Here is a 27729-nt window from a genome sequence, read left to right as displayed (position 1 = left end):
TATGCCCAGGTCTGGTTAAAGCAGTCTGTAAATATTATTTTATTGAAGCTTTGTCGCCCTCCAGTGATCAGGTTTAGTACTGATTTGTTTTTGTTCAAATTACCCCATGGCACTAACAATGTAAAAGGAAAACCATTGTACTTACTGTTATGATAATATTTATATAAAAACATTTTACTTAGCTCCAACGATTATTGCAAGTCAGAAAATACACTTTATAAAAATCAAATTATATTTACTTATTAATAATCCCGAAAAAAAACAAAATGTGGGAGGAGAGTAGTCTGAATTGGGTTCTGGAGTCGTGCTCCAGCTCATACATCGAACTCATTTGCCAGCCGCGAGTCGTTCCAAGGCGGAGTGCGTCACATCCACTAGGGACGCCGTGAGTTAGCGCCACCTAGCTTCTCCTGTACCGACCACACTCTGACCCACGCTTGCTGTTGGCTCGCTCACCCACATCAGGTGACACCCTGCTAGGGCAGCTATTGGCTCTTGTCTCAGACCTTCCCCGAGGTGATTGGTTGAGTGACGAGCACTCTGCACGTGACCTCTACAATGAGCTTCCTCCCACGGAAGCGACTCCACGCTTCATGTCCATATATTTGCAGCCTGTCTGGCCAGCCGTCTTTGTAACGGTGCGTAAATGTATGTATTATGATCCAGCTAACACATAATAATAGCTATGTTGATATTTTATCCAATACACGAACCACCTGTATTTGTTTCGACCTGTTTTCATACAAAGCAATGCTGTGGAACGAAGGACGCAAAGCATGCTGGGAAACTCAAAGTTTCACTGTTGCGCGTTAGCTAAGGTTACTTTATTATTAGTACCCGAAGGTAAACTTGTTCGGCTAATCGTCGGATACATGCAGCTAATATCGAAAGATTTAAAGGTGAGTTTTAACTAAAGCACAGTGCTACCATAACACACTAAACATTCCGTTTTGTACTGTTATACATGATATTGAATGGTAAATGTCGTATTAAGTTTTCAATATTGTTGTTCCTTGATGTTAACAATAATGGCATTGTCGTTTAAGTTAGTTAAGTGAACATTTATCTTAAATTATAAACCACCATGCTCATTGAAGACCAAATTTCAGTCTCTGTTTTTGAACAGGTCTAGTACTTCTGCTAACACATTGAACTGCTCTGTCATTGCTCTAACCCCGTTTCCATATGAGTTGGGAAATTGTGTTAGATGTAAATATAAACGGAATACAATGATTTGCAAATCCTTTTCAACCCATATTCATTGAATGCACTACAAAGACAAGATATTTGATGTTCAAACTCATAAACCTTTTTTTTTTTTTGCAAATAATTATTAACTTAGAATTTCATGGCTGCAACACGTGGCAAAGTAGTTGGGAAAGGGCATGTTCACCACTGTGTTACATGGCCTTTCCTTTTAACAACACTCAGTAAACGTTTGGGAACTGAGGAGACACATTTTTTAAGCTTCTCAGGTGGAATTCTTTCTCATTCTTGCTTGATGTACAGCTTAAGTTGTTCAACAGTCCGAGGGTCTCCGTTGTGGTATTTTAGGCTTCATAATGCGCCACACATTTTCAATGGGAGACAGGTCTGGACTACAGGCAGGCCAGTCTAGTACCCGCATTCTTTTACTATGAAGCCACGTTGATGTAACACGTGGCTTGGCATTGTCTTGCTGAAATAAGCAGGGGCGTCCATGGTAACGTTGCTTGGATGGCAACATATGTTGCTCCAAAACCTGTATGTACCTTTCAGCATTAATGGCACCTTCACAGATGTGTAAGTTACCCATGTCTTGGGCACTAATACACCCCCATACCATCACAGATGCTGGCTTTTCAACTTTGCGCCTATAACAATCCGGATGGTTCTTTTCCTCTTTGGTCCGGAAGACACGACATCCACAGTTTCCAAAAACAATTTGAAATGTGGACTCGTCAGACCACAGAACACTTTTCCACTTTGTATCAGTCCATTTTAGATGAGCTCAGGCCCAGCGAAGCCGACTGTGTTTCTGGGTGTTGTTGATAAACGGTTTTCGCCTTCCATAGGAGAGTTTTAACTTGCACCTACAGATGTAGCGACCAACTGTAGTTACTGACAGTGGATTTCTGAAGTGTTCCTAAGCCCATGTGGTGACATCCTTTACACACTGATGTCGCTTGTCGATGCAGTACAGCCTGAGGGATCGAAGGTCACAGGCTTAGCTGCTTACGTGCAGTGATTTCTCCAGATTCTCTGAACCCTTTGGTGATATTACGGACCGTAGATGGTGAAATCCCTAAATTCCTTGCAATAGCTGGTTGAGAAAGGTTTTTCTTAAACTGTTCAACAATTTGCTCACGCATTTGTTGACAAAGTGGTGACCCTCGCTCCATCCTTGTTTGTGAATGACTGAGCATTTCATGGAATCTACTTTTATACCCAATCATGGCACCCACCTGTTCCCAATTTGCCTGTTCACCTGTGGGATGTTCCAAATAAGTGTTTGATGAGCATTCCTCAACTTTATCAGTATTTATTGCCACCTTTCCCAACTTCTTTGTCACGTGTTGCTGGCATGAAATTCTAAGGTTAATGATTATTTGCAACAAAAAAAAAAGTTTATCAGTTTGTACATCAAATATGTTGTCTTTGTAGCATATTCAACTGAATATGGGTTGAAAATGTTTTGCAAATCATTGTATTCCGTTTATATTTACATCTAACACAATTTCCCAACTCATATGGAAACGGGGTTTGTATAAAATACATTGAATCTGAATATCTTTTTATTTTCTTGGCTAATATCAACTGAAGCAGACATGGTGAGATTTAACTTAAGTACAGTGTTACCATAACACACTAAACATCCCGTTTTGTACTGTTATACATGATATTGAATGTAAATGTTGTATTAAGTTTAAAATATTTTTGTCCCTTGACGTTAACAAGTGGAGGAGTTCAAGTACTTCGGAGTCTTGTTCACGAGTGAGGGGAAGAGTGGATCGTGAGATCGACAGGCGGATCGGTGCGGCGTCTTCAGTAATGCGGACGCTGTATCGATCCGTTGTGGTGAAGAAGGAGCTGAGTCGGAAGACAAAGCTCTCAATTTAGCGGTCGATCTACGTTCCCATCCTCACCTATGGTCATGAGCTTTGGGTTATGACCGAAAGGACAAGATCCGCCGAAATGAGTTTCCTCTGGCGGGGCTCTCCCTTTAGAGATAGGGTGAGAAGCTCTGCCATCCGGGGGGAGCTCAAAGTAAAGCCGCTGCTCCTCCACATGGAGAGGAGCCAGATGAGGTGGTTTGGGCATCTGGTCAGGATGCCACCCGAACGCCTCCCTAGGGAGGTGTTTTTTTACGCACGTCTGACCGGTAGGAGGCCACGGGGAAGACCCAGGACACGTTGGGAAGACTATGTCTCCCGGCTGGCCTGGGAACGCCTCGGGATCCCCCGGGAAGAGCTGGACGAAGTGGCTGGGGAGAGGGAAGTCTGGGCTTCCCTGCTTAGGCTGCTGCCCCCGCGACCCGACCTCGGATAAGCGGAAGAAGATGGATGGATGGATGGATGGATGGACGTTAACAATTATGTCATTGCTTCCTAGTGCAACAACAATAACACCGGAAATGTGTCCCGTCAAAACTTGCCCAACCGGAACTCTAACCATAACTAAAGTTCCATGGGTTAATTATGTAAGCCCACTATAACACAGTACTTGAGCTAACACATTGAACTGCTCTGTATTAAGTATACAATACATTGAATCTGAATTTTCTTGGCTAACATCAACTGAAGCAGACAAGGTGAGTTTTAAGTAAAGTACAGTGCTACCATAACACACTAAACATTCTGTTTTGTACTGTTATACATGATCCATCCATCCATTTTCTACCGCTTGTCCCTTTTGGGGTCGCGGGGGGTCGCTGGAGCATGATATTGAATGTAAATGTTGTATTAAGTTTTCAATATTTTTGTTCCTTGACGTTAACAATGATGTTATTGTTGTTTAAGTTAGTTAAGTGAACATGTTATCTCAAATTATAAACCATCATGTTCATTGAAGACCCAATTTCAGTCTGTGTTTTTGTACAGGTCTAGTGGGTATCCATTTCACCTCCTTCCAGCATGGCATCATGGCTGAAGAACCACTTCACTACACTACACGTGCCGCAGGAGAGCGCTGTCGCCATGCAACATCCCCCCTTTCACGCACAAGAGCAGACTGTCTGGATTAGCCAGAAGTACACAACAAGATTAGAGCGTCACATTGTGGCCCCTTCTAAACACTGGCTGCCAGTAACCACGGTGCACCCTCCCCCTCCACCCTGAGTTATGTCATCATGGAGCAGCAGGAGTGGGCGTAGACCCCCACAGCATCACAAAGGTGGAGCTTCTACCTTTCTGTGTATGCTGTAAGGACGGAGGCGAGGGAGGGGAGAGGCAGACAGGATCAGGGTCAGATGGAGTCTTGTTAGTTTGCAAGTGTGTGTGTGTGTGTGTATGTGTGTGTGTGTGTGTGTATGTATATGAGTGAGGCAGAGCAAATCACAGGAGGGAGGGAGGGATAAAGCGCGGCGTGTGTGTGTCAGAGGGAATTTAGTCATAGGAGGAGAAGGGGACATAGAGGCAGGGCGTAAAGAAGGGGGGAAATACAAGACAAGGGGACACAGGTTAGGAGGAAAAGATGGCTGAGCCCGAACTGAAATTACGTAGCAGCCGGGAGAGCATCGCCAAGGAGAAGAAGGCGGGTAAGTGCAGTATACCACACTTCACTACACCACACACTTCTAGTGTTAGCACATGGAGAAGGGCGGCACTGTTCCACCATGTGGTCTGATGCAATGTTGCCTTACACAAAGGAAAAGCCTCAAGGTACGTGTGCACATTTGAGGTGTGTTTCAACCAATATTCTGCAAACATGCGTTTCATTTGCATTCATCTGTTGCCTGCTCCGCACCTGCTCCAACGTCTAAGGAGAAAGGATGTGAGCGTTTTGATAATGTGATTGAACCTCGGGCTGTTGAGTTGACCTGGGGAGAGCGTGTTGGCTATTATCTTCGATTGAGATGCAGTTAGACAGGTTCTAACTAATAATGAAATGCACCTTGGGCCAATGAAAAAGAACACATACCAGCGGGATTTATTATTACACTGTAGTGCATGAGGACCGGAGCTTACTGTTTTAATTCATTCAGATTTTGTTTCAAATTATCAATGGAGCAGTATCTCCACATCCGTGGCTTCCTAGTGAAACAACAATAACACAGGAAATGTGTCCCGTCAAAACCCGTCCAACCGGAATTCTCTAACTAAAGTTCCGTGGGTAAAATATGTAAACCCACTACAACTAGTATTTTTGCTAACACATTGATCTGCTCTGTAGTAAGTATAAAATACATTGAATCTGAAGATCTTTTTATTTTCTTGGCTAACATCAACTGAAGCAGACATGGACCAAGATGGTGAGATCCTTCCATCCCCAACCACTCCACTCGCCACCCCAACAAGCCCCACAGATCCCCCCACTGACAAGAGCCAGAAGATCGAACTCAAGCGCAGCATCACCCTCTTCAACGGCGTGGCCATGATCATAGGCACCATCATCGGCTCGGGCATCTTCGTCACGCCGACAGGCGTGGTGAAAGAGACGGGCTCGGCCGGCCTTTCCTTGATCGTGTGGTCCGTGTGCGGCGTGATCTCCACCATGGGGGCGCTTTGCTACGCCGAGCTCGGCACCACCATCACCAAGTCCGGGGGGGACTACACATACATCCTGGAGATCTACGGCGAGCTGGCAGCCTTCCTCAAACTGTGGGTGGAGATGCTCATCATCCGGCCGTCGTCGCAGTACGTTGTGTCGCTGGTGTTCGCCACGTACCTCCTGAAACCGATCTACCCCAACTGCAGTGTGCCCGACAGCGCCGCCAAGCTCATCGCCTGCCTCTGCCTCAGTGAGTAGCTTGTAGCAACAAACGCCATCATGACCTTTTATAAATAGTTGATTTATATAGGCTAGTAAGGTAAAGTTTTGTACCTGACAAGTTTCGGCTATCTTGCTTGTCAGGTACAAAACTTTACCTTACTAGCCTATATAAATCAACTATTTATAAATACACATTAGTAGGCTAAATGAACCTCTTTAACACATCATGACCACGGTTCAGCATTTGATGGCTCTTTGTGTTTGATCTCCCGCAGCTTGCCTTACCTTTGTCAACTGTATCAGCGTGAGGGCCGCCACCAAGGTCCAAGACTTGTTCACGGCCTCCAAGTTGCTCGCCCTGGTCATCATCATCCTCTTTGGCTTCATAGAGATCTTTACAGGTAAGTCTTAGAACTTTCAACCGGCCTTCTGTTTACCTTTAAAGCAGAACACAAAACTTTCCGAGGTTTCCGATGTTCTGACGTATGAACAATTTGTTGCCTTACTAACCATGGGAACAATCATTGAGGAGGAATTTCTGCTCACTAGAGAATGCATTCACATTTTTGCTATCAAATGCTAGTGTCAACATCAACAAGAAAGATGCATTCTGTTGTCTCTTAATGATGGCCATCACTAACGAGTAGAGGACTTGCTTTCAGGTTGTTTGCAAAGTGGCCAAATGTGAACACTCGTGTGTCTGCTTCCACGAGCGAGTGTGCACTCATGCGTGTGTGTGTGTATGCTTCTGTACACAAGCGTCAATGCTGCTGAAATACAGGGCAGAAATTACAAAATGCAACAATTATTCTATCTATTAATCTTGTCAGATTTTAAATGTATGATCTTAAAGGGGAACTGCACTTTTTTTTTTTGAATTTTGTCTATCATTCACAATCATTATGTAAGACAAGCATACATTTGTTTTTCTGTTTTTTATGCATTCTAACTAGTAAATAAATGCGAGGAGTGGCTCTATTTTGCCTATAAAGCGCTTAAAAACATCCAAACACCTCTATCAAGGTTTTATATACACACTGTAAGTACATATGTAATGCAGTCACAAGCATATTCTTAATAACATGTACTATTTACATATTTTGGTCATTAATTTTACAAACACATCACTGATTATTACTCACTGCAGACTTAATGGTAAACGACAAACATAATAAAACATCACTTACTGTACAAAGTCTGCTCTCACTAGGATGCCGACTGTTACGATGTTGATATATTCCAGTTTCGTTAAAGAATCACTTATAATCGCCGTGAAGAAAAATGCGGGGTGGAACCAAGTGTCTTTTTCGCCATTTGGGGGTTTAAATTGGCTGTTACAGTTGACCAACTTCTCGAATTACGTCCTCATCCTTTTACTATCCAGGTGTGATACATGATGTATAATCTAAAATAAACTTTCATGAGCTCTGAGGCCAGGAAGCAGCTCACCAGCCGATGTCAATACAGCAGCATCAGGAAGTTAGCTCTCTGTGACAATGCACCGCTAAAAATAGGTTCTTAAAGCAGCAGTAAGTAACTTGTCAACCTTCACAAAATATGTTCATAACTTTTGGGTGATACATGGACTTACAACTAGTAGAATGACACCTCTGTCATGGCCGTAGGGGTTCTGAATTGCTTTCGCTGGCTCTTAGCAAACATTAGGAGGGTAGTAGCAACCCTGCCACACAAAAAACTACCAATATGCTGACTTGCTTTACGGCATACGTCGTCAGTCCACACTTTCCCCTTTCGTTGCAAAGACGGAAGTGATGCGAATTACTGCTATCATGGCCAAAGTTGCAAAACAACACAAAAAAACGAAAAGTTTTGTCTGAGGAGACAAAAGAAAAAGAAAAAGGGAGGCTACCCGGATAAAAGGACAGTCAAGGATGGACACTGGCCGGGCTTTCACTCGCTGGCGTGAGCTCAAACACGATTAAGGATTTCAAACTGATGTTGCCTTAGCTCTGTTTCTGCCTTACTATTAAGTACCTTTTGATGCTCAAATCAAAATGATAATGTTAGCTATAAGAAATGTGCGTGATAGCAATAAATAGCCACCAGCTTCATAGTTCGCAGTTCTACACTGACACGACCAGCCACGCAACAAACTCAAAAGTAATGTATAAAGAAAAAACAATGCTATGACTGCAAACAGTAAATATAAAGTTTGAGTAAAATGTGTCATTGTGGTATTACTGTGTCAGTTTGTGTGTACGTGACAGTAGTTTCTGACGATTTACGACGCTATGCGCTGGTTCTCATTGGAAATGGGGTCTTCCTTCAGGCAAACACTACCGCTTTGGTCCACTGGCGCCGCCAAAATCAACCAAAATTGCAAGTTCTTCTAAGTGGGGCTTTAATGTTAGCGCTTGTAATAACAATATCACTAATACCTGGTTGATATTCAGGTCACGGAATGTAAATTAAGTATTGTATTAAGGGATGCATTTTGTACTCCCTCGTCCCAGGAAGAATGATTTGCGGAAATCTTTTATTTATAGATCTTTATCGCTCTGGAATAACCTGCCTCAAATTCTCACCGGCATTGAAAGTAAACAGGTTTTTAAAAAGAGAGTAATATTTTATCTGAGTCTTTAAATTAGTTTGCTCGTTGATGATTTGTTTGGTTTTATATTGTGTAGTTATATTTATATGGTAATTATTATTCTGTGACTGTAAATTGTTTGCTTGTTTTCTTATTGATGCTTTTATTTTTTTTTCTGTATTGTGTAGTTATAATTATATGCTTTTACTTGTAATTGTATTGAATTGTGGACCCCAGGAAGACTAGTGGGTTGTTGAGGCAACCAGCTAATGGGGATCCTTAATAAAAATCAAAAATCAAAATCAAAATCAAATTGTAGGCGGTTTTTGGATGTCTTTTTAGAGGGCTTTTTAGGATGCAAAAAAAATTAAAAAATTCTTACATAAAGAATGTGAATTATAGGCAAAATTCTGTTACATGGAATCAAGTATGTGTGGAATTAAAGCAAATCAATCAATTCTTGTTTAAAAATAATCAAAACATATAGTTTCATAATTAAAAATGCTGCATATGATGCTTCATTAGCAATGAAAGAACAAAAAGCGAGTCTTAAATAGTATTTTAGCGTTATATAATAATCTTTAAAACCAAAACCCTCTGAATAATACCTACCATATTCCACACGCTAAATCATATTTTAGTCGTAGAATATTATCATTTAAAAATTGTCCACTGAAGCCCCAGCCGCATAACAATATACTGCACAGCACGAGGCACACACAGTATGGCGGCCGTCTGCGCCACGCTACATCTGCTCCTTGCTCGCCCTCATTTGCAAGGCCACACCCACAATCTTTGTGCGAGGTGCTGTGTTGCCATGACGATGAGGTTGCAAAAGCTTGCCGGCTGCTGTCGCACACTGTGACCCTTTCAGAGAGCTGAAGCACAAAACGACAGGAGTGTGAGCAAATGCACGTGTGGTGTGTAGTCTCCCTCATTATGAGGAAGAAGACCAATGTTTCACAATAAATTCCAATAAAGATGAATACAGCACGATAATCGTGTATTTTGTGTGTGTGTGCAGGTGATGTGCCTTACTTACAGCCAGAAAATGCATTTGAAGGCAGCAAATTTGGTGTGGACAATATTGTCTTGGCTCTGTACAGTGGTTTATTTGCTTTTGGAGGCTGGTAAGTCATTTGTGACCTAATTACTGATTAGAAATGGAAACAATTCTTTCAAAGTGATTTTAATTTCTGCACTGAATGGAAACATTAGGTACTGTACGTCTGAACTAATGTATTAATAATTGTGGCTTTGCAAAGATGAATGTTATTCACACAATCAGAGAGGTATTCATTTAGCAACAATGTTTATTTGTAGCTGTGTAGAACTGTACTGCATTATACTAAGTGTTTTTCCTCTTTCGTATTTTCTGGACTACACAGCGCACCCACTAAATTTTAGAAGAAAAACACAATTTTCTATATATTAGCCGCACAGGACTGTAAGCTGCAGATATGTACGTTTTGAAATTAGTTATTTACACAGAAAGATTTTGTAAATGTTTATTTACATACCTTAATTGTTTCTAAACGGTGTCTGTAACACAGCAGTAAAACGGCTGATCAAACAAAACAGAAGTCATCGTCATGGACCCACTAGAGTAGATGCTGAAGACATTTTGGTGAATTTACAAAACTGAAACAATACAAAAAGCATGCCATTGTAAGTTAATAGTACTAACAAAGTCACTCGTAAATGTGTTAGCATATTAGCTGATGCTAACAAGGCCAGCTTTATTACATTACGATAGCATGTACAACTATGCAAGCTCGTTCTCTATCTACACCCCCATCCAGCAGTTTGGCTTTTGTTATTGAAGCCCGTGATGGTTTTCATGCCCTTCCACACAGCCCGAGTGTTATTCTGCTGGAGTTTGGCCTCCAGCTTCCTTCTGTGGGCATCTTTCCCTTCTCGCAGCTGAACTTTAAGCTGCCACTGTATCCTCCTCAAATCGTCCCTATCACCAGATCTGAAGGCTTGCTTCTTTTTCTTCACAACACCTTTAGCTGGTGATCCAGGGCTTTTTATTTGGGTAACGGTGGACTTTTTTTGTAGGGATGATGGAGTCCTCAGAGAAATTAATGTAGTCTGGGATGCTATCAATGTCTGTCCCGTGAGGCTTACAGAGCACGTTCCACAGTCTGTGGTCTCAAAACAGTCCTGCAGGGCAAGACATGCTTCCTGGTTCCGCATCCACACTGATTCTGTTGAGACAGGCTGCCTCCTCACAGCAGGAACATATAACATATAGCTACTTTAAATACTGACTATTCCTGAAATGTGGTGTACAAATACTACAAAAACAACATTTTTTTTGCAACATTTTGTGCGGTACACATTTTTATTTTTTAATTAAAGCAATTATTTATTTGAATGAAGAAAATACTTCCAGTATAAGGCACACACACTACTGCAAAAATATTTTATGTTAGTTCCAACTACGAATGTAAGGATAAACAGTGTTAATGATAACCGTGGTAAAACTTCGACAGTTAGTTAAAATCAAAATGATCAAAAAACCGTGACAACTGCATTTTGAAAAACTCACAAAAGGACTGGCGCCGGCTCGCTAGCTTAAATGCTTACATGAAAACAAGAGACATTACCGTCTTTCCCTATTGAGAAATTACATACCTCAGGCTCAATCTGAAAGTATACAAACACTTTGTTGTATGAGCAACTAAGGTATTCAATTGTGCACATGAACCTACAAGAACAGAGTGATCATGCTATACTCCGAGTAATATGATTCGTAAGTGTTTTTACGGTGCGTTCAAGGACTGCTGAACAGAGTAGGACACCACAACGCCCAACAGACATAATAAATAAGAATGATAGGTTTCATTTAAATAATTCTTAAAGTTCTACAGTACAAATTAATAACAATAAAAGCTTGGCTATTACAACAGATCGATTACTAAGACCAAAACACTATCAGTGAAGCATAAGAAACAGAAAACATGCAAAATAGTGGATTTTCTAACTATGTGTCTTTATTTATTTAAAAAAATAATAACTTGATAAAAAGATTTCAGTGTGGGTATAAGTATTTCTTTATCACATTCAATATATAATAATAATAACCGTGATAATTTCGGTCACAATAACTATGATGTGAAATTTTTATATCGTTACAACCCAGGTTCCAACAGTGCCAAGCCATCACAATAAAATGTGTGACGTTTCCCCTGTCTTTATTTAAAGTAGGGACAGACAGCACATATTACTGAACATATACTTATGCAACTATGTCAGATTTTAGCCTCAGGCTGATTCCCGTCGGTAGTTCCCAGACAGGTTGGTGTACATATACATTTTAATAACAATAACCTGACAATAAAACACAAAAAAGGTCAGAATCACAGACCACAGACTCATTCACATTCAGATTAATTTAAGGAGAGCTCAAAAGCCAGGAGGTATTTTCATTTAAAAAAAATCACCAACATGTTATTGCAATAAGAGTAAAATGTGTATCGCAACCACAGGCCAAACTGATATTGTTTCGATCCTTTATTACTACCATCAGTACTATGCAGTGCCCTTGCACAACACTGCAAACAATAAATCACAAATTGTTAAGTTAATACCTCTCTAACTGTGTCAACCAAAACTGGAGATTTAACTCTTGTGTTGTTATGCCTTCCTGTATACTTGAAACTTCATGGTACATTGTTGTCTTTTTGTTTTTTTAGGAATTACCTGAATTACGTTACAGAGGAGATGATCAATCCAGAGAGGTGACTTAAATGTGATGGAGGTTGTTTTAAAACGGGGTTCTCCTGTTTGTATTTTCCAAAAGCATGACTCTGCTCATGGATGACTAAGAAAGAGCATGCTTGTTATTTGTCCATTGCATGGAGATGCAGAATGCCAAAATTAGCAGAAACAAACAAAAAAGCCTTACAAAAACTGCACATTCAACAAGTTTAGATGGATTGGACATGGATAATGACATATTTGATGTTTAATTAGCATCTCTAAAGGGAAATTCAGATTTTTACTTTGCAGTATACAGTGGAATTACCAAAGTCAAAGCCAAATGTCGTACAATTTGTAGTTCAACCAAAATGTTCCTCAAAAGAAAACAAAACTTGGAGTTTAGCAAATGTGAGGCCTCGGTTCAATAAGCAATTAAAGCAGGGGTTCTTATCTTTTCTCACCTCGGGGTTAAACTTTTCCACTACAGAGGGACCTGGGGCCCACTCAAATATCAACGCTGAATGTGTATTCTTACTTTTGATTTAATCATATTCAATAATTATATCTAACCTACTTACAGTTTAACAGGATGCACCTTGTCATATGATATGAATAATGAATAAATATGTGTTAATTACAAAGATAATTATCAAGCCTTAGGTCATGTTGATTACAAAAATAAATACTAATCAAATATACTGCAAAATAATGGACCCATAAAAACTGATGAAAAACACATTTACATACATTAATAAATAAATTCTAACTAAATACATAATAAATAATATTTACAGTATGTTTCTTGCATGAATCATAATTTCTTTATGACTTCTTTATGACTTTAGCTCCAGACATCTTGTTTGTTTGATATTGTTACTTGGTTGTAAAAGTGTATTACAATATAGTACCGCTGCGGTCCATATGGACTACAGCTGAGAAACAGATATTTTTTGGCGGCCCTAACCACTAATTTAAAGGAATTAATCAAAAAGTGTGTTTTAATTTGGCTCTCTGTCTTTTTTGTGATGCTTCCATCAAAGGGGGTAGCAATGATGGCAAATAGGACAAATGTGATGATAACCATAGAACATGAACTTGACATATTAGGACATAATATATTATTTATATCTCGCTACCGACATTGTTGGATATAAGGAACCATTTCTCTGATATAAGAACAAAATGGCCTCACAGCACACATTTTGTTTGACCTATGAGCTTTTACTGTATATTGTGTTGCATGCATTACATCACACAAACAACAAGAAGCAAAACCGGGTTTTATACCAAGGCTACTTCCAGTCCGGTTTCTTATATTCTGTCAGGAAGTGCTGGTGACAAACCCCGAGATGCAGAGATGGCAGGCTTGGTGCAGGAAAACATGGTTTTAATGTACAAAAAAAGCAGGTAAAACACAAACCAGGAGGCAGGAAACAGCAAACAGGAACAGGAGCCAAGGAATAGCTCACAGCATACAAGAAACAAGGAGAACTGGAGATAGCAAGAAGTCCACAGCCTAAAGCAAACAATACTCCAGCCCTGACTGGAGGGCAAGGCTGGTATAAATAGCAGCCGACTGATTGACACCAGGTGTGGCCAGGTGCCAATCAGCCGCAGCTGAGGGGAAACAGCGCTAAGGGAGGCAAGCAGGAAACTGAACAAAAATAAGAGCGCTGACAGGAAATAAAACACAAGCAGAGGGAAAACTAAAACATAACCAAACTGTCAGTGACATGCCTGACAATATTCTATATTCTATATTATATTTTCTTATATTAATCAGATTTGTAACTTTATTGTCACGCGTGCATGAACACTGACAAATTGTTTGAAGTGGATCTGATAATATGTTGATGAATGAACGCTGCCCTATCTCCGCCAAGGAACCTGCCCCTCTCAATCATCATCTCCATGCCCATCGTAACGGTTGTTTACGTTCTCACCAACCTGGCCTACTTCACAACCATTTCTCCCGAGGAGATGGTCAATTCTGAGGCTGTCGCTGTAGTGAGTTGCCATGCTCTGACATAAGATGTCCGACTGCTGTTATTTTTTATTCAGCTATGTGATCTGTGGCTGATTTGCAGAGTTTTGGGGAGTACCATCTTGGTGTGATGTCTTGGCTAATTCCAGTGTTCGTGGGGCTGTCTTGCTTTGGAGCTGTCAATGGATCCTTGTTCACCTCGGCACGGTAAAGTAATACACTAGTTTTATAAGTTATCATTATTGTTACAAAGGGGGAAATTTGAGATGCAAAGCAGCAAATATGACAGAAAGTGTCATGTGATGTGTGATCAAATGCAGAATTTGAGTTTGTTATTGTTGGCCAGCGTGACCAAGGCCAAGTGGATCATGACAGCAAAAAAAAATACATCTGCACCTCCTGTTCCAGTTTGTTCTACGCTGGAGCTCGCGAGGGTCAACTTCCCGCTGCTCTGGGATTGGTCCACACTGACCTTTTCACACCGGTGCCGTCCCTCATCTTCACAGTAAGAAGACATTTGCAACGCTGCTTCTTTGTTGTTCTTAAAGTAATACTATTCATGACCAGGGATTTGCAGGGTGAAAAGGTCGAGGCAGTGCAAATAGTTACATTCAATACAATCTTGTTGATATAAAAACCAAGTCATAAATCTCTGAATTATTATCTTCTGAGCATTCATATGTCTGATGAAATTATGCACAATTTAATTGTCATTTCCACCATGGCAAAAACTGTACATTCTTTTTATTCCCCCCAGTGTCTGCTGTCCATGATGTACGCCATCTCTCAGGACATCTTCTCTGTCATAAACCTGTTCAGTTTCTTCACTTGGCTCTGTGTCGGCATGGCAATCGCTGGGATGCTGTGGCTACGTTTCAAACAACCCAACCGCCGAAGGCCAATAAAGGTACGTTGGTTGGATCCGAGAGCGCCATGTCGAGTGGTCTACATAGCTAAACTTCAAACACTTTTTTTTTCTTCGTTGAATCACCTTTGATATTTTTATGACTCCAAACATTGTTATATTGGTTGAACATGTGTACGGAGAGGATTGATGTTGGTACGCTCGCTCTTTCTCTGCCATTATGTGCCATCTTTCATCTTTTGCTTTGAGACAAATGACCTTTCAGCCTCTGCTTAATGGAATGAACTAGTTGTCTGTGTGCTCTCTCCGTGTGAGTCAACTGTTCAAGTCAAGTCAGTTCTAAGCATAATGTATGACATAGGGAAAGTGTCTATCGAGTAGTAGTGGAGATCAACAGAATTTGTTGGATTCAAATAGGCTCCAGCACCCCCGCGACCCGAAAGACACAAGTGCTAGGAAATGGATGGATGGATGGACATATTTACACAGCCACTGTTCGCCAGGCGGAAATTAAAAGGTGAAAACATTTGTACCCAAATGTAATTTTGCTGCAACTTGAGCAGAGGGCGGAGAAAGGACAGGGAGAGATGGCAGGTACAGGAAGTCAGACCTCAAAAATTCCTAGTTTGTGAACCCGTTCTCAAACAATGGCAATAAAACTATTCTGATTCTGAACAGCATTATGAAGATTTATAGGAGTACCATTTTTCCGGACAATAGGAGGGTTGCATATGACATCACATCCATTTTTCTTAATTCACATGATGGTCAAGCAGCTTGAGAGTAGAATTAACACAAGTGTGAGTGAGTGTAAAGTTTGAGCAGAAAATGCCGTATTGCTGTTCTTTTCTTGGGTGTTCTAGTCGTTCAAATAGACGGATAGGAAATAGTATTCAAAGAGTCCCGAAAGAAGTGGCTCATAAAGGTAATAAAGTCAGAGAAAATGAAAGTGCGTCAAAGGAAATGGCTCTTAAAAATGTCACTTTCATTATCTTGTGAAACACAATCGGGCCGCTTGTGTCTGCAGCGATCACTTTGTAAAATGTTTGTTTGAACATTTGATTTGTTTGAGAAACTTTCTGTGATGCAATCGAGTTATGTAGTTTTGATAGCAGAACTAAAAGTAAGAAAAGGACAAGCGATCACATTAGTTTGTGTTCTTTTGTGGTTGCTACGTCTAAATATAACTACGAAGACCTGCTTGTGCAAATAAACTAACGTCATGTTAAGTTCTTGTAATAAATATTGTGATTGTTGGTCCTTCTTCGATTTTCATAACAGAAACTAAAAGCTTAGTTGTTGTCGTACAGTAAAGCCAAATGCTTTATTCGAGACGGATGACCACATTATAGCGTCTTTGGTGATATTTGTGATATTACAAGAACATATCCTTAATAAACTAGATGATTAAATCTCTCGTAGGCTCAACAGCATATACTGAATCGCCAGAAAAGCGCTTCCAATAGCCCCAAAAAAGGGGCCGCAGATTATATTTGTGTGCTGCGTGTTCCACAACACAGCAAGATACTGCATCAAATGATGCCATGGGTGTGCTGTAAATGAGTGTCTCCATAGTTATACACGCACATTCCTTATTTAAAGGCCTACTGAAATGAATTTTTTTTATTTAAACGGGGATAGCAGATCTATTCTATGTGTCATACTTGATCATTTCGCGATATTGCCATATTTTTGCTGAAAGGATTTAGTATAGAACAACGACGATAAAGATCGCAACTTTTGGTATCTGATAAAAAAAAGGCTTGCCCCTACCGGAAGTAGCGTGACGTAGTCAATTGAACATATACGCAAAGTTCCCTATTGTTTACAATGATGGCCGCATGAAGTGAGAGAGATTCGGACCGAGAAAGCGACGATTTCCCCATTAATTTGAGCGAGGATGAAATATTTTTAAATGAGGAAAGTGCAAGTGAAGGACTAGTGGGGAGTTGAAGATGCTGTGAGAGCCGGGGGTGACCTGATATTCAGCTGGAAATGACTACAACAGTAAATAAACACAAGACATATATATACTCTATTAGCCACAACACAACCAGGCTTATATTTAATATGCCACAAATTAATCCCGCATAAAAACACCTAGGTGTTTGTTATGCTAGCTCCTAGCTACTAGCTCGAGCTAGTTATAGCTCGAGCGGGTAATATGGACGGGATCCTGTATATATAACCCGCCAATACAATTCAAACACCTGCACAACACACACACTCACACAGCCCAAACAACCGTTCACCTAACCCAAGGTTCATAAAGCTTATATATTTAATCAAAGTTACGTACATGACATGCACGTACTGGCAAGCAATCAAATGTTTGGAAGCGCGCGGGTGGGACCTGATATTCAGCTGGGAATGACTACAACAGTAAATAAACACAAGACATATATATACTCTATTAGCCACAACACAACCAGGCTTATATTTAATATGCCACAAATGAATCCCGCATAAAAACACCTACGTGTTTGTTATGCTAGCTCCTAGCTCCTAGCTACTAGCTACTAGCTCGAGCTAGTTATAGCTCGAGCGGGTAATATGGACGGGATCCCGTATATATAACCCGCCAATACAATTCAAACACCTGCATAACACACACACTCACTCAGCCCAAACAACCGTTCACCTAACCCAAGGTTCATAAAGCTTATATATTTAATCAAAGTTACGTACATGACACGCACGTACGGGCAAGCAATCAAATGTTTGGAAGCGCGCGGGTGGGACCTGATATTCAGCTGGGAATGACTACAACAATAAATAAACACAAGACATATATATACTCTATTAGCCACAACACAACCAGGCTTATATTTAATATGCCACAAATTAATCCTAATGCTAGCTCCTAGCTCCTAGCTACTAGCTCGAGCTAGTTATAGCAAGCGATCAAATGTTTGGAAGCGCAGCTGTGTACTCACGTTATCGCAACTGTGTATCCAAATCAAAGTCCTCCTGGTAAGAGTCTCTGTTGTCCGAGTTCTTCCATCTTGACTGCATCTTTCGGGAATGTAAACAAAGAAGCGCTGGCTGTGTACGTGTTGTTGCTGACTTCCCTCGCAAAATAGACACTTCGCACCGACAACTTTCTTCTTTGCTTGCTCAGCTTCTTTCTCCATAATGCAATGAACAAATTGCAACAGATTCACCAACACAGATGTCCAGAATACTGTGGAATAATGAGATGAAAACAGAGCTATTTCGTATTGACTTCAATGGTGTCCGAATACTTCCGTTTCAATGATTGACGTCACGCGCATACGTCAACCCTCAGAGGCGTTTTGAACCGGAAGTTTAGCGGGAAATTTAAAATTGCACTTTATAAGTTAACCCGGCCGTATTGGCATGTGTTGCAATGTTAAGATTTCATCATTGATATATAAACTATCAGACTGCGTGGTCGGTAGTAGTGGATTTCAGTAGGCCTTTAAATAATGTATTTGTATTGTTTGGATCTTAATAGTGTTTCCTCCAGAACTACAATCGATCAGTTTGTGGGTTTGCATTATTATCCAATGTCGCTTTTTTTTGTGTTTCTTTTTTTTCATGTCTCACAAGTCTTTAAGTGCCTTTAAGTTAATTCAGTCAGAGACCCGGTGCTCAGTGAGAACAGCGATACATGCTTTCATGTTGACCTTTTTAAAAGTGTCCAATAACTCTAAATTTGCTAGACTTGTCACTAGCGTCTGAATTGTTTAATATATGTTGGCAACACTGATGTCCTCCTCTCTACATCTTCTTATTCTCTGTCAGACCAGGTGCTTAAAATGTGTGTTAAGAGGCAGCATTGAGCCCATCTTTTAAAAATGCTAATGTTTTTAATGCGAGCTAATGTTACAAACATGTATAATATATGTACTGAATTAGCAATTTTCTTTTCAAGTATGCATTTTATATTGAATGCAGGGCAGTGTTGATCTTTATTAATAGACTAGTCTCAGAATACTTAAGTGTTGTTTTTGCCTTCTTGTTTTTTTTTTTTTTCCCCAACTGTTTTCATTGGCCAATGGGGCGCTTATGACTGAGCCTTACCAAGTCTTCCTAGCAACCGGAGTTGCTGCTTCTTTTACCACTATTTAAAAAGTTGTGTTGTTTTTGCACATAACTAGCATGCTAGCAGTTGACTAACATTAGCAACCAGCATTTTGACTTCGGAACTGTTCGAATCGATTGAGAAATGTGAAAGTACTAACACTTTTAATAGTTTAGTTAGTTTATTGGACTCACAACAGGCCTGACTAGGATGAAAAAATACATTGAGACACATTGACTCACTTAGCATTTCGTTACGTCTGTGCAGGTGTGTTTGTTCATCCCCGTGATTTTTGTTCTGGGCTGCATCTTCATGATCGCCGTGTCCTTTTGGGCGGCTCCCTTTGAGTGCCTGATTGGCTGCGGCATCATTCTCACGGGCATCCCCGCCTACCTGCTGGGCTACAAGTGGAAGAAACCGCATGTGGTCAATAAGATGCTCGGTGAGTCAAGACATTTCTGGAATTTGCTCGTATTTGTGCAGGTGTGAGCTGCGAGGCATCGATGACACTTTGTTATGAGATTTGTGCTCCGGACATCAGCTGGAGATCACACATGTGGAGATCACCTGTGGGCCCGACGCCTGCAGTGTGTTTTTGTTTGAGGGCGATGATAATAAAGAGTTGTCTCTCCGCAGAAATCTTCACCATGTTCTGCCAGAAGATCTTCCTGGCCGTCCCAGAGGAGAAATAGCAACACGAGGAGTCTGAATAAGGCTGGACAGATATTTTTTGTTTACATCATTGTGTTATTTGTTTTTTTTTTAAGGGGTCCAGGGGCGATGGTTTGCAATCTTGGGTCAAGGAGGGTTTATTACTGTATGCACTTGTGTACAAAGTGTGTAAGCTAACGTCTCTGTCACATTTTTGACAGTTTGTCATGAAGAACACGCTTGTTGGTTAGGTTTTACCGTGCACAGTTGTGTTCAGTGTATACTGCAAAAAGCTGCATACAAACGCACAACAATAGTGGCCTGAAATATAGGTTATTATGGCTCTGTTCACACTGAAGGGTACAACGCCCTTTTCTGATTATTTCAAATCCCATCTTTTGATATAGTTACAAAAGAAAAATGCGGTCTAAGATTGACGGATGTGTACAAAACATGCGCTGCGGTGTGTTTACGGAAGTAAACACTGCTCCGATTTCTGTATGTCTGTCGTATCTATACGGTAACTCGACGTGCATACGTGGTGGCCATCTTAGCAGGGGCCACATTCCCATTTAAAGCAATGCAATAGGTTGTATTCACCTGACGTCGCGTCTGGCTCGAAGTGGTGGTCAAGCAAGCGTCTGTTGTCAAAGCGTTCTGGGCGGCATTTTGCCTTTCTCAAAGAAAAATGCCCTATGCTCGTGTTGTTTTAGTCTGTTGGAACTTTTCAAATCGAGGAAAGGATAATACGTTTCTTCAGAGTTCCTCGAGTGGTAATCAAGAAGGGCGAAAGTGTTGAGTGACCACTGCGTTAAAGGTTTGTTTGATATACTTTTAATGTTTAATATTTCCAATGTATTAGTTTTTTTTTAAACACATTTTTGCCGCGAGTGTTTCGTAAAACACCAGCCCGGCGAGTCTAAATAAAAGAAAGCAAAAGTTGAGCAAAACTAAAAGAGTTAAGTAATCCAAAGAAGTTCATTAGGTCTTCAAAAAATTATGCAATTTGTTATTCTTCTAGCCAGACCTGTGTGTTTATTTCCGTACATGACGGTTTCGGCTAAATCTTGCCGTCCATCACGTGACATTGATTGATTGAGACTTTTATTAGTAGATTGCACAGTGAACTACATATTCCGTACAATTGACCACTAAATGGTAACACCCGAATACATTTTTCAACTAGTTTAAGTCAGGGTCCACTTAAATTGATTCATGATACAGATATATACTATCAGATATATACTATCATCATAATACAGTCATCACACAAGATAATCATCAGAGTATATACATTGAATTATTTACATTATTTACAATCCGGGGTGTGGAGGGGGGGGGGTTAGGTTTGGGTTTGGTTGTTATCATCAGTCATCAACAATTGAGAACAGAGAAATGGATATTGAAACCGTGTAGGTCTGACTTGTACAGCAAGTGAGAGAGAGAGAGAGAGAGAGAGAGGGATCAGAAGGCATAAGAAAAAGTATCTACATTTGATTATTTACATTTGATTATTAACAATCCGGGGAGGGTGTTAGTTTAGGGTTGACGTTGCCTGGAAGTGTACTTTTATTGCGGTTTTGAAGGAGGATAGAGATGCCCTTTCTTTTATACCTGTTGGGAGCGCATTCTACATTGATGTGGCATAAAAAGAGAATGAGTTAAGACCTTTGTTGGATCGGAATCTGGGTTTAACGTGGTTAGCGGAGCTCCCCCTGGTATTTTGGTTATGGCGGTCATTAGTAGTTTGACATGTACTTCGGTATCAGGGAGGTGTAGCGGATTTTATAGACTAGGCTCAGTGCAAGTTGTTTTACTCTGTCCTCCACCCTGAGCCAGAGTAAAACAACTTGCACTGAGGAACCTCTGAGGAAGGCGAAACCGTCAGGTACGGAAAAAAACTCACAGGTCTGGCTAAAAGAATAACAAATTGTAAAATAATTAAGATTTTACCAAAGGCAGCAATCATAAATGAAGCTTTCAGCACATACACAATACTGAGATCTATAGTTATATTTTGATAAATACCAATTTCCTTGGCCCGGCCTCGCACAAAGAAGTTGTAGACCTCCGTGCATTTCCAGACTTTCATCTGTGTTGTCGTGTAGAATGATGTCTGGGGCACCAGATAGTTCGACATGCCTGGGAATGCGACCGACGGATAATCCTTGAGATCACTCGACAAATCTTTGTTTAATAAAGTATAGGGATAAATTCTATTGCATAGTTAGATTTTTTGCTTGTATCTGCTTTTAGCGGGCCCCTTGCGTACAGGGATAGTTTGCACACTGTTGGTTTGGTTGACCACCACTTCGTTCACCGGACATAAACAGGTAAGAAAAAGTCACTTGACTAAATACAAAGAATACAATGCGTTGTATACTGATACACTAATCAATCATAACTTGTTTTATTCCATTTTTATGCAATTTATTTTTTTGTTATTGTAAAAACACCAACACTTTTTGTAACTTATGAAACACTATTGCCAGTGTTCTTGTGTAAACTCTACGGTGTATTTTTCTACCGTTGTCTTGGTTTCCGTGCCGTCTAAAACAATGGAACATTTTGGCACTTAGCCCCTATGGGTGTGACCTGTCTACAGTAGTTCATATGGCCCTTTTCTGGATGGATCTCGAGGAAGAGGGGGCGGTTAATCATTTTGCAATGTGTTTTTGTTGAAAATGATGGAAAGCGCCACTCTACTCGGCAACTGACGCTGCGGTCAAAGTTGGAATTGCCTCAAAACAACATTTTAAAGATATTCAACACTCCACTGTCACCTGGCGGCTAAAGCAGATAGAGCACTCCCCCAATATTGTCATGTTCCATGTGTCAGGTAAACCGTGACGAATAGGGCCATATGAATGAACTTCCTGTATATGTATAGATTTAATCATATGACAAGTTTATGTGACGGTTATTGTGACCAAAACAATCACGGTTATTATTATTATCACATTATTGTTGAATCTGCTCAAAAGACACTGACATCCTTGAATCAAGTTTTATTAAAAAACTAAGATAAAAATAGGCAACACACAAAGAAAATATACTTTCCTTGGTAGCGAAAATACTGTTTTGACTTCTGAGTGTTTTTTTTTTAATGAAAAAAGGCAAAACTGGGGTAGTTGTTCAACGAGAAATACACAAATGTGTCTTGCATTTCTGCTATCTATCGATTAGCGTGCAAGTGATGAGCAGTATCACAGTGTTGTGTATTTTTTTTTTTTTTAAGTACGGTAATCAATCAGGCTTTTACGATAATTAAAATTTTGAAAGGCTAATACCGTATTTTTCGGAGTATAAGTTGCTCCGGAGTATAAATCGCACCGGCCGAAAATGCATAATAAAGAAGGAAAAAAACATATATAAGTCGCACTGGAGTATACTGTAAGTCGCATTTTGGGGGGAAATGTATTTGATAAAACCCAACACCAAGAATAGACATTTGAAAGGCAATTTAAAATAAATAAAGAATAGTGAACAACAGGCTGAATAAGTGTATGTTATATGAGGCATAAATAACCAACTGAGAACATGCCTGGTATGTTAACGTAACATATTATGGTAAGAGTCATTCAAATAACTATAACATATAGAACATGCTATACGTTTACCAAACAATCTGTCACTCCTAATCGCTAAATCCCATGAAATCTTATACGTCTACTCTTTTACGTGAATGAGCTAAATAATATTATTTGATATTTTACGGTAATGTGTTAATAATTTCACACATAAGTCGCTCCTGAGTATAAGTCGCACCCCCGGCCAAACTATGAAAAAAAACTGCGACTTATAGTCCGAAAAATACGGTACTAACTGTCTGTAATTTGTAAATTGTTACATCCATACATATCACATTTATGAGCACATTCAAAAGAGAGCAGGGTCGGATTTGAAAAGAATCTGAATCGTAATGATCACACTGGAATGAACAAATGCGATACAGGTGACATGCATTGTGAAAAAACATAGCTTTTGCTTGCTTGTGTTGTGTCACAATTTACAAGGCACAAAATCTTAACATTCTTCTTGGAAATAATTTCTATTTAATCAATTTAATAGTATTAATATGCCCCCTTACAGCTTGTAGACAATAGCAATGTCGCATCACGACGACTTTTGTGAACCCATTTTTTTTAGACCAAAAAACACATTACCACTAACCTTAGCGCGACCGTTTACTAGAATAACAAGACAATACTGCTGATTATAAAACGTCAGGGTGTGTTTAGTCGTTACTAACATGAAGTAATATTAACATATTTGTATTTATTTTATACGCTAAGCTGAAATGTGATGGTGTGTGGCGCTGTGTTGAAGCACAAACTGTACAGTGAACTGAAATGTTTGTTATTTGATATCATGCTGCTGTGTTTATCCACTGTAACGTGACAACAAATCTTTTTAGTGGCACCACTCGTGATGGACATTTAAATAAATAATGATCAATTCATTGATTAATTGGCATCAGAAAATACTAAAAGGACAGGAACAACTTCTCAAATTTGATGAAACTTTACATCGCGCCAAATATGCTTCTGTGTGCGGACCATGTCTCAGTGCACGAACGCTTCATTCATTCTTTCATTGTTGTACCCCTGATCCGGGCTCTCGTGGCAGTGTGTGGTGGTCCGAGGAACCCACTAGAGGGCACAACACACTGTTTTATTTTCATAAAATAGTACAAGTGTTTTGCTTTCCAGCAAAATGTTTTTTTCTGCGTCTGTATCTCTCTCTCTCTCTCTAGCTCCCTCTCCAGCTCCAACAACGTGTCTCGCTCCGGCTGCTGCTAATAAAGGCGACAGGTGATTAGATAACAAGGCCCAACTGGCCATCTACTCACCTGTCGCTGTCTTCGAGGCCGGTCCTGGCACACCCTCCTCCACAGCCCCTATGTCACATCCTGTACACACGGGCGCAGCCATTTCGAAGAGCTTCGACGGCGCGCTGCACTTCTGACGTGTTTATTTCCGCAATTGTAATACCTTGCGCCGGTCAGAGCTGTGTCAGCCAGTCTTAGAGATCACTTTGTGTGATCAGAAACACTTTAAATGTGTCCAAACTCTCACGGTGTCCCTGTATAATTTTGGGGTTGCTCGACAACCGCTTTGAGCTAGCATTTGAGCTAGTTAGCCTCCGATTTGTGGCCCCTGCAGTTCAAGGATTTAACAGCGAAGGGGCCTTTTTTCGCAGCAAGTCTTTTAATTGTGATGAGACCCAAAAAGCTGCCACAGCAGACCTTTTACTACAGTGAAGGAAAAGGCACTACCGGGACACACTGCTAGTTTGTGCTAATGCTAGCAGTGACTACGTGAATGCCACAGCTTGTTCATCACTCCGAAACCCCCAGTGGGTTCAACATTTTTTTTTACATACACGAGGTAAAATGCTTTTACTTTTTTTGTTTCTTATTCTAGCAACATGGTGGTTAACGTTTTGGTTACACCAACGAGACTTTTGTGTGTATATGTATGTATGTATGTATATGTATGTATGTATGTATGTATGTATGTATATATATTATATATATGTATGTATATATGTGTATATATATATATATACATATATATATATGTATATGTATATATATATATATGTGTGTGTGTATATATGTGTTTATATATACATATTTGTATATATATACATACACATGTATATATATACAAACACACATATATATATATATATATATATATATATATATATATATATATATATATTGTGTATATATATATATATATGTATATATATATATTGTGTATATATATACACTGTATATATGTATATACAATATATAATAGTATATATACAGTATATATGGTATATCTCTCATATATATACAGTATATATATATAAAATATGCATATATACTGTATATATACAGCATATATAGTATATATATATACACTGTATATATACTGTAATTATACTGTATATATACTATACACTGTGTATATATAGTACAAATATAGTTTACATTTACTGTATGTAAATATATATATATATGTGTATATATATATATATATATATATATATATATATATATATATATATATATATATATATATATACACATATATATATATATTTACATACAGTAATATATATATATATATATATATATATATATATATATATATATATATATATATATATATATATATATATATATATATATATATATATATAATGTGTGAGTGTCTAAAAAGTGTGCAGTTGTTTCACGATAACCGGGACTTTTGTCGAGACTAGAACAATTATTAATGTTTACATTGATTCTTATGGGGAACTCCGCTTCACTTTTCGGTTTATGAACCATGTTAAAGAACCAATTAAGTTCGTAAATTCAGGTCCCACTGTGGATGAAAATAAAAGAACAGCGCCTCTTCTGGTGGAAGCCAAGTACTGCACTCTATTTGGACTCAATTGCGTCAAGGTGTGAGTAATCGATTAATTGATTAGGATGCCCATCACTGGAGCTTTTATGTGGAAGTTTTACAACGACTTGCATTCATGTCAACCTAGTGGCTGTTAATAGCATCGTGGTAGTATTTGTATTTTGTTTTGCATGTACCTAATATGTACGCTGATATCCCAGACTTGAAAGAATGTCACAACGGAGTCTGTAAAACTCTTGTAATTAGTAATTTGGTTTTTTTAAGCTAAACCATGGTGAGGTACAGCATAACTTGTATTTTCTGTCAAAATGTATGTTTCGATTGCCGTTCTGAGCAGAAAAAAATAGTTTTTTTTTTTCTTCAATTGAATCATTTAGACTAAATACAACCATAACCAAATGAAACAAAGACAATACAGGAAGACTGATAAATGTCTTCACTTCAACTGTAAAAGTAAATCATTCAATCATTGATTTCTGCTTGAGGGATGGACGGTTGCTGCAAGCATCCATGTTTGTTTATGTTTGCTGTCAGTGAATCGATGCTGCCTTCAGTGGTAATTGTAAAACGAAACGCTGTGAAGACCCAACTATTTAATCATAATGGAGCTGAAAGCGCCTTTGTCAGTTCCTGTTCAACTGGTGTATATGAGTGACCATGGCAGGTACATGTACCAATAAAGCTATTTTTATTCAACATTGCTGTTTGGTTGCTACGTAAACATAAAAAAATAGGGAAATATTTCCACACGGCTGCTTTTCTTTCCTGTTTCTTATCTCGGTTTTAACGTGTCTGCAGTCATATCCGCCTGAGGAGGAAATGAAAAAGGCCTGATGGCGACTGATAGAAGCAGCGCCTCCGCAGACAATGTTAGAAAGAAGCGAGAGACAATATTGTAAAAGTAATGACGCATAAGCATATGGAGATGACTATTTTTAGCATTTAAGTTGCTTTGGCAGATTGTCCGGGCTCTCAAATTCTCGGCCAGAGGTTAGCAACAGTTAGAACAGGTGGAAAATTGACTATAAGGGACTTATTTAAAGTTTAAAGGCCTACTGAAATGAATTTTTTTTATTTAAACGGGAATAGCAGATCCATTCTATGTGTCATACTTGATCATTTTGCGATATTGCCATATTTTTGCTGAAAGGATTTAGTATAGAACAACGTCGATAAAGTTCGCAACTTTTGGTCGCTGATAAAAAAAAAACCTTGCCCCTACCGGAAGTAGCGTGACGTTGTCAGTTGTTCACTCCCTCATATTTTCCTATTGTTTTCAACGCAGCTAGAGCTATTCGGACCATTACCCCATTAATTTGAGCGAGGATGAAAGATTCGTGGACGAGGAACGTTAGAGTGACGGACTAGAATGCAGTGAAATACATATTTTTTTTCGCTCTGACCGTAACTTAGGTACAAGCTGGTTCATTGGATTCCACACTCTCTCCTTTTTCTATTGTGGATCACAGATTTGTATTTTAAACCACCTCGGATACTATATCCTCTTGAAAATGAGAGTCGAGAACGCGAAATGGACATTCAGTGCCTTTTATCTCCACGACAATACATCGGCGAAACGCTTTAGCTACGAGCTAACGTGATAGC

General features: G+C 39.5%; 1 protein-coding gene across 4 annotated transcripts; it reads left to right on the top strand.

Moving 5' to 3' along the window:
- The first annotated feature begins 601 nt into the window (after nt 1-601).
- On the top strand, nt 602-25194 carry LOC133654223 (large neutral amino acids transporter small subunit 1-like). 4 transcript variants are annotated; one of them, XM_062054390.1, is made up of 13 exons: nt 621-899; nt 4063-4735; nt 5432-5798; nt 5895-5938; nt 6186-6311; nt 9486-9591; nt 12163-12207; nt 14053-14176; nt 14257-14360; nt 14562-14658; nt 14911-15060; nt 19334-19508; nt 19703-25194. In XM_062054390.1, exons 2-13 carry the CDS (start codon nt 4672-4674, stop codon nt 19756-19758), a joined length of 1458 nt encoding a protein of 485 aa, XP_061910374.1. In that variant the 5' UTR covers nt 621-899; nt 4063-4671; the 3' UTR covers nt 19759-25194. The 4 variants fall into 4 exon arrangements, with proteins under 4 accessions (XP_061910372.1, XP_061910374.1, XP_061910371.1 ...); XM_062054388.1 differs by having other exon boundaries at nt 602-648; nt 4080-4735; nt 5432-5938; XM_062054387.1 differs by having other exon boundaries at nt 624-899; nt 5432-5938.
- Nucleotides 25195-27729: the final 2535 nt, after the last annotated feature.

The sequence above is a fragment of the Entelurus aequoreus genome, linkage group LG07 (assembly GCF_033978785.1).
Source record: "Entelurus aequoreus isolate RoL-2023_Sb linkage group LG07, RoL_Eaeq_v1.1, whole genome shotgun sequence".
NCBI lineage: Eukaryota > Metazoa > Chordata > Actinopteri > Syngnathiformes > Syngnathidae > Entelurus > Entelurus aequoreus.
The sequence above is the reverse complement of the archived record's forward strand: the minus strand, read 5'-3'. Positions and strand labels throughout refer to the sequence as shown.

Coding starts and splice junctions, on each gene's coding strand:
- LOC133654223 (XM_062054388.1), top strand. CDS start 4,672: ATGGCTGAGCCCGAACTGAAATTACGTAGCAGCCGGGAGAGCATCGCC. Junction 5,939..6,185: donor CATCGCCTGCCTCTGCCTCA/GTGAGTAGCTTG, acceptor GATCTCCCGCAG/CTTGCCTTACCTTTGTCAAC. Junction 9,592..12,162: donor TTATTTGCTTTTGGAGGCTG/GTAAGTCATTTG, acceptor TTGTTTTTTTAG/GAATTACCTGAATTACGTTA.